Source organism: Colobus angolensis, unplaced genomic scaffold, assembly GCF_000951035.1.
Source record: "Colobus angolensis palliatus isolate OR3802 unplaced genomic scaffold, Cang.pa_1.0 Scaffold129, whole genome shotgun sequence".
NCBI classification, from domain to species: domain Eukaryota; kingdom Metazoa; phylum Chordata; class Mammalia; order Primates; family Cercopithecidae; genus Colobus; species Colobus angolensis.
Genome location: NW_012114141.1, coordinates 2,325,113 through 2,333,032, shown reverse-complemented (window position 1 = coordinate 2,333,032; position 7,920 = coordinate 2,325,113). Strand labels below are relative to the sequence as shown.

Below are 7,920 nucleotides of genomic sequence, written 5' to 3'. Positions count from 1 at the left end.
CCTGGCTGTGTCCGTCCTACCCACATGGATCTCTTTGCTTTTTTTGCAATACCCAAGACATAGTCCCACCTCAGGACCTTTGCACATGCTGCTTCAGTCTCTGGAGTGTTCTTCCCCCAAAAGTATATGTGGTAGGCTTTCTCATTTCTTTCTCTCTTTTTTTTGAGATGGAGTTTCACTCTTATCACCCACGCTGGAGTGCAATGGTGCGATCTCGGCTCATTACAACCTCTACCTCCTGGGTTCAGGTGATTCTCCTGCCTCAACCTCCAGAGTAGCTGGGATTACAGGCATGAGCCACCACACCTGACCAGTATGCATTATTTTAAATTTATCTTTAAATTCCACAAAACAATAATAAACATATCCTTTTTGTGAAAAATAAAAACATTACTGAGAAACTAAGTTTCTTTTGATCCCCTGCCCCCATCCCAGCCAATCCTAGGCCACTCCCTGCTCCCTTTTTCCCAGAGGTAGCCACTCTTTACTGGGTATAAATCCTTCCAGGCCTTTTGCTATGCATTTATGTGCACTAAATATGTGCCAATAGGGAATATATACAGTTGTCCCTTGATTTCCCTGGGGGATTGGTTTCTGGACCCCTGTAATGCTAAAATCTGAGATGCTTACATCCCCTGCAGAAAATGGCAGTGTTTACATGTAACCTACATACAACCTCCTGTATACTTTATTTAATTTAATTTTTCATTAAAAACATGTTTGTTTGTTTTTGAGATAGGGTCTCCCTCTGTCACCCAGGCTGGAGTGCAGTGGCATGATCAGGGGTCACTGCAGCTTTGACTTCCTGGGCTCAAGTGATCTACCTCAGCTTCTAGAGTAGCTGGAACTACAGGCATGTGCTACCACGCCTTGCTAATTTAAAACAATTTTTATTAGAGATGAGGTGTTTTTTTTTCCTTTTCTTTTCTTTTTTTTTTTTTTGAGAGAAAGTCTCACTCTGTCATCCAGGCTGGAGTGCAGTGGCATCATCTCGGTTCACTGCAACCTCTGCCTTCCAGCTTCAAGCGATTCTTCTGCCTCAGCCTCCCGAGTAGCTGGGATTACAGGCGTGCGCCACCATGCCCGGCTAAGTTTTGTATTTTTAGTAGAGATGGGGTTTCACCATGTTGCCCTGGCTGGTCTCAAACTCTTGCCTCGGACTCTCAAAGTGCTAGGATTACAGACGTGAGCCACTACACCTGGCCTAGAGATGAGGTCTTGCTTTGTTGCCCAGGCTGGTCTCAAACGCCTGGCCTCTAGTGATCCTCCCTCCTGCCTTGGCCTCCCAAAGGACTGAGATTACAGTCATGAGCCACCACGTCTGGCCCCTCCTGTATACTTTATTATTTATATATTTATTTATTTTCAGACAGGTCTTGCTGTCACCTAAGCTGGAGGGCAGTGGTGCAATCTCAGCTCACCGCAACCTCCGCCTCCTGGCTTTAGCAATCTTCCCATCTCAGCCTCCCAAATAGCTGCAACTACAGGCATGAGCCACCACACTTGGCTAATTTTTTGTATTTTTCGTAGAGATGGTGTTTTACCATGTTGTCCAGGCTGGTCTTGAACTCCTGAGCTCAAGCAGCCCACCTGCCTCGGCTTCCCAAAGTGTTGAGATTACAGGCATGAACCACCATGAGCAGCCCCTCCTGTGTACTTTAAATCATCTCCACATTTCTTACCTGCAATACCTAATACAATGCAAATATGTACATAGTTCTCATATACGGTATTTTTTTTTTTTTTTTTCTAGAGAGAGAGCCAGTCTTGCTTTGTTGCCCAGGCTGGTCTGGAACTCCTGGCCTCAAGTGATGCTCCTGCCTCAGCCTCCCAAAATGCTAGGATTACAGGTGTAAGCCACCACTCCTGGCCATGTATTTTTAAATATGTATTTTTTAAATTGTTGTGTTTTTTTCCCCCAAATATTTTCTATCTGTGGTTAGTTGAATTTACACATGTGGAACCTGAGAGGCTGTGGAGGATTGACTGTATATAGTACTGCCTGTGGTTTATTTATTTTTCTTATTTTAACTTTAGAAACACTATTGGGATTAACACTATAGCTGGTCCAGATCTCCAGAAAATAAGACAACAAAAGTCTGAACTGATGTTCTTGAGCAGTTGGCCTATGTCTCACAGATACATTTTGCTCTTGACCTAAGCTGAAGCAGGAATGTAATTTGGAGTTTGTCATTTGCAATGGAGAGGATGGGGTTCTGCTAGCTGAGAAGCATTTATCGTAGTAGGCTGACCCCAGAGGCCTCTGTTGATTTCAAACTCTGTCTCTCAGTTTATTCAGAGCTAGGATGTACCTGCAAAGTTGGAGGCTCAAATCCAAGCCACCAGGGAAGATTGGTGGCTCCTGTGTTCCAAAGTGACCCCTATGCTATCTTGTCCCTGGCTTCATCTATCATTGGAAAACCAAAAGCAACTATGTCTTTAGCAAGGAGCTTTGAAACACCTCTTACAGAATTGCTGACTTATCCTTGATTTAAAGAGCAATGAACAGGTCTGACCTTTTTAGAAACAAACCATGGCACTACCTCCAGGAAACAGGACAATTTTCCTTTGACAGTGGACTATAGTGCCAGCGTGTATGGGGTGGTGCCTTTCCCTAGGAGTAACCCTCTAGCCTAGTTTCTGATAAAACCACCAGAAGCAGGACTATTTATTTATTTGAGAAGGGGTCTGGCTGTATTGCCCAGGCTGGTCTTGAACTCCTGGCCTCAAGTGATCCTTGTGTCCTGGCATCTCAAAGAGCTGGGATTACAGATATGAGCTACCATGTAGTGCCAGACACAGGTTTTGTAAGGTGGTTTTGATGATAGGTTCTCAGAAAGAAGCTCCATTCTCAAGCAAATTTGTCCACCAAACTCAGAGCAGATGGGCTACAGGCCTCCGTGTAGAACATGTGCACGTTCTGCATTTCTCAAAGGAAGGAGATGTGAGCAGCTATGTGCTCACCTGCTTTGCCAAGGTCATCCTTTGGGTTCCCCTGACATCACAGTGGCCCTGACATTTCATAAAAGCACACACATGCCTCTTCAGCTTGGCCTTTTCGGATGCTGTGTCTGCCAGGCCAACTCTGTCTCCCTACTTGTTGATGGTGGGCAGGAAGTCTCACGAATTCATAAATTCTTGGCCAGAGTGTGCCCATCAACGGGGGTTACACTTGCCACCTCCTTAAAAAGGCTGTGTCAGCCCACAGGCATCCCAGCTCAATGCATTCTCCATGCTTCCTGGCTATTCAGGTAGGACCGCCGCACCTCTGTGTTTGCTATGGGGCTCGCCCAGAGAGGCCGCAGCCTTCGGCAATGCATCCGTGCACGGAGCTGCAGCTGGCTCTCCTCTCTACACTCCTGTGTCTATATAAGCGCACATTTTAGTTTGCTTTTCTCGGCAAATCTTTGAGTAGGCGCCATTCCCAAGGTTCGCTCAAGGGGAGGAATGTGCTTTGGGTACAGGGTTTCGGCAAGTCTTGGTCCTGAGGTCCAGGGTCACTAAACGCAGGCTTCGGAAGGCGACTTCAGCGGGAAATCACCCCACGCCTCCTACCACACACAACGCTCTTCGGAGGAGGGCGGGAGAAGGGGACTTCCGAAAGCGGGAGGCTTGCCTTACGCAGTTGAGATATATCCGGGCTGCTAAGTTACAAGGGGGTGGGGGCTCTCCTATTTTGCCACCTTGGAGATGTGGAGGGAGCTGGGGTTTTGTGACGGAGACCTGGGTAGCTGGGACTGGCCGAGGAGCGCGCAGCCGGGGCGGGACCGGGGCGGAGCGGGCGCTGCGCTGACTGCCGCGGCAGAAAGGGGGCAGCCGCGCCCATTTCCTCTGCTCCGCCGCGGCCAGAGGGATCCGCATCGGCGAGCTGTGCCTCCCGGGTGTCGGCCCCGTCGGCTACCCGACCGTGCCCGGCTGTGGCGAGGCGGCTCCAGCCCAGCCTGTGGCGGCCGCGACCCCCAGGGCACTCCCGAGCCCACCGCGCGGCGCGCGTGGGGACTGCCCGCATGGACGCGGCACCGAAGCGGAGCCGCTCGGAGGAGCCAGCCGAGCTCCTGCCGCCTGCACGGGACGAGGAGGAGGAGGAGGAAGAGGGGATGGAGCAGGGGCTGGAGGAGGAAGAAGAGGTGGATCCCCGAATCCAGGTAGGGCGCGCGGGGTCACCCCGCATCCGGGCTTCGCGAGGGCTGCTGCGGAGGTCGGCGTCTACGCGTACATCCACTTCGCAGCCCCCAGTGACTGTGGTCCGGGGACTGGCGGCCACATACGGTGGCAGGAGACGATCTGTATGCTCTGTTTCCTCGTCTCCACAATGAGGAGCCTACAGTGCCCGCGTGGATGCGGCCTGACTCTATTGCGGGGAGCCCCCCCGCAGACCCCTAGCAGGATCGGGGTCGCCGCAGCGTGCCTGGTGGTTCGGGCGGATGTGCAACAAAGGGAAAAAGGGGGGCGGGGGCGCCATGGTATCCTCGGGGGTACCCCCCGCCCGGCCGCCACGGCACCGCGGGCAAGGCATGGCTTCTAGGCTCTGCGAGGAGGGGTCGCCCGCGTGGGCGCCGGGCACCGTAGGCGGGTGGGCGTTGCCCGCCCCTGCAGCGCGGGCTGGCTCTGGTGCCCCGGGTGCAGAGTCCTCACCTGCCAAGGTGCCCGGCCTGAGCCGTTTTCCTTCTCTGATTTATTGTTAGAGAACTGAGCGTCTTATTGTCACCACCGGCTTAACGGGTCTGCCTGGCCTGAAATTGCTTAAAACCCTGCTTTTCCTTGTTGTGAGGCTGGGCATGAACAGAAATCAGGGACAACTGATGCGCAGAGCTGACGCGTGGAGGCGGCGAGGGGACTGGGCTGGCTGACTGTGCCTCCATTTCCAAGAGAGATGATTAAAAAACAATTTCCAAGCCGAGATCTAGGAGTGACAGTTTAACCTCTTCACCCCGAAGCAAAAAGCAGAGCAAATCCCTTTCTAAGACTCGTTTTATTCTACCTTTTCAGTAAATCATTTTTTAAAAAATTGCTTTTAAGCATGCTCTGTAATTTCTGGATCCCTAATTGGTTTTTTAGTGCACAGATCAATTTAAAAGCTCACTTAACTCAGTGGTTGGGGTTTAAATGAATTGTTTTGTCAGGTTAGCAAGATAAAGATCAGGTGGAAAAAAAATCCTTGCATTAGGAATGCTATTAATTAAAATAATTGGTTTGGAATAAATCGTGTGTTATTGGTATGGGACTATGTTAGCAAGGTCCTTTGTTTGCATAGTAAAGATGAGTTAAGTTCATGTTGGATGCTTTTCACAAAATGTCAGTTTGTAAATGTTTATTGAAATGAATGGGATTAAAGTTAGTTTAAAACATCCAGCTAAGTAGGTTGAATAACTGGCAGTGTGAAAAGATTTTCACCCTTTACAGAAAAATAATTCTGTTAAGTTAATACCAGAATTCTGCCCTTGATGATTTCACTGGGTTTATATTTTTGGCCTGGCCTTGCTTATTGTCTTTTATTGTTTTCTAAGCAAAGTTCTTGCTCAAGGCAGATAGTGCTGTTTTGATGAGGCCATTAAACCATTTGTAACAGGTGGGATTTACCTGAAGGCACATACCTGGAATATTTGACCTCTGACAAATTCCAAATGTCTCTGAAGACATTGTCAAAAAGGATACCCTCAAGAAAATGGTTTCAGAAATGCCGACATTCATTTGCATTTCTAGCCAAGCCTCAGCTGTTTGCCTTAAGAATTAATACCGATTCTTCCCTTTTCCTGCAAACTGGGCTGGGGTAATTTTTCAGGTTATGGACTGAGTTATACTGGAAACAAAAGACGGATCCCATAAGTCTTTTTTTCTCCCTCTTTTCTTCACCAGGGAGAACTGGAGAAGTTAAATCAGTCCACGGATGATATCAACAGACGGGAGACTGAACTCGAGGTACAGAGAGCTGAGTTCCTGTTCTTGGTGGAGTGATGTCAGTCACACCGGCACAAGGCTGGTTAATTTTGTCTTCATAGCTGGAGGGTTATTGCTGGACCCCCCTCCTTGGGAGTTGAGCAACAGCTCCTTGACAGAATAAAATACACCACTGAGCTCAACCTGTGGGCGGAACGCATGTGGATCCAATTTCACATGTTGTTTTTCATTATGGAAGCTCCATGGGGCCTAAATCAAGTCTGTGCAGAGCGTTACACAACGCTTAAGCCCCAAGTTTTCATGTGACTGAAAGGATAGAGGGGAAAATTAGCTGAGCTCTTTAATGGAGAAGAATGAATGAGCTCACAAAATCTCTTACATGTTCAGGGCGGTTCCTGCCATTTGTCCTGGAAAGCATTGTGTTGTTTCCTCTGACTTTGACCATTTTTTGACTTTCCTGTCCTAATAACTCACCGCCGCCTTCTGCTTTCCTGCTCATTTCTTTATTGTCTGCTTGTGCATAGAATATAATTATAATGGTAACAAAAAGCTGTTTAGACTGGAAAGGCCTTTCCTACTGGGAAAAATCTTGGGAGACTAAAACTTGATTTAGGTTTCATGTGCATTTTCCAACCGGAGCGTAAACAAGTTAGCATTCATCACAGCCTCTGATTAGTTTCCACCCCTTTCTAGTAGTGGTTGCTTTTACCACCCATCAGCAAATTTGAACAACCACTGTATGTATTCAGGAGACTGTGAATTGACTGTCAGAGCCCGGAAGGGACTCTCAGCGCAGTTTCCCAGTGCAGGGAGCTGTTGGCAAAGTCTGTTTCTGTAGCAGGAGAAACAGCAGAAGTCAGTGGAAGGGACAAGAAGCACATGGTCCCTAAGAGTGAGGGTGTGGGAGATAGGAATATAATCTGCCAGGATTCACAGGCAGCCTTGATTTTTGCTGCATGCGTAGGCCCTGGAGTTACCAAATCTGGATGTAGCAATGTGGATTAAAAAGCCTGTTGCTCTGAGCTGTGTGAAGGGTTATCGCTAACCACCTCCATTTCCATCGTAGGTGTACAAGAACACGGGCTGTCCTTCTCCCTAAGTAAAGTAAAATCTATGTTTATTTACATTTCTTTCACTTATGAATTGAGTCTGTCTGTGACGTGGGGTAACCGAAACCTCTTAGGATCTCAGATTTCTAATGCATTAAACAACAAAACCCTTACCATTCCTATAGGGCTTTAGCATTTACAGAGTGTTTTTTACACGTTTTGTCTCATTCCATCCTGTCACACCAGCCTAGAGCTATGCTGTCCCATATGGTAGCCATGTGCAATGTATGGCTATTTGAATTTAATTAATTTTTTTTTTTTTGACACAGTGTCTTACTCTGTCGCTCAGGTTGGGGTGCAGTGGTGCGATGTCTGCTCTCTGCAACCTCCACCTCCTGGGCTCAAGTGATTCTTATTCCTCAGCTTCCTGAGTAGTTGGGATAACAGGTGTGTACCACCATGCCTGGCTAATGAGTTTAATTAAAATAAAGTCAGACAAAATTCTGTTCCTCGGTCACAATAGCCACATTTCAAGAGCCCAGTTGCCACTATATTAAACAGTCTAGTTGCCACTGTATTAACCTACTGTCATCATAGAATGTTCTGGCCTGGAGAACTAGGAGAATAGGGGCTATCTGCTTTCCAGATAAGGACTCAGAGGCTTAGCATTTTATGATGATGCCTCAGAGGCAGGGCTCCCATCTTATAGTCCCAGGCATTTTCCAGATCTCCTCCAGTTCCTGCATTCTATTATCCCAGTGCAGTGGTGCAATCACAGCTCACTGCAACTTCAAACTCCTGGGTTCAGGCAATCCTCCTGCATCATCCTCCCCAGTAGCTGAGACTACAGGTGCATGCCACTATACCCGGCTAATTTTTCATATTTTTAAACTTTTTTGTAAAGATGGGATCTTGCTCTGTTGACCAGGCTGTTCTTGAACTCCAGGCCTCAAAGTGATCCTCCCACCTTGAC

General features: G+C 48.0%; 1 protein-coding gene across 1 annotated transcript in view; it reads left to right on the top strand.

Annotated features, from left to right (window-relative positions):
- Nucleotides 1–3,646: 3,646 nt before the first annotated feature.
- SH3BP5 (SH3-domain binding protein 5 (BTK-associated)) overlaps nucleotides 3,647–7,920 on the top strand; it is an 87,372-nt gene continuing 83,098 nt past the window's right edge. The window contains exons 1-2 of the mRNA XM_011933686.1: nucleotides 3,647–4,145; nucleotides 5,857–5,919. Coding sequence (XP_011789076.1) covers nucleotides 4,008–4,145; nucleotides 5,857–5,919 — 201 coding nt within the window. The 5' untranslated portion in view covers nucleotides 3,647–4,007. The remainder of the gene's footprint in view (nucleotides 4,146–5,856; nucleotides 5,920–7,920) is intronic.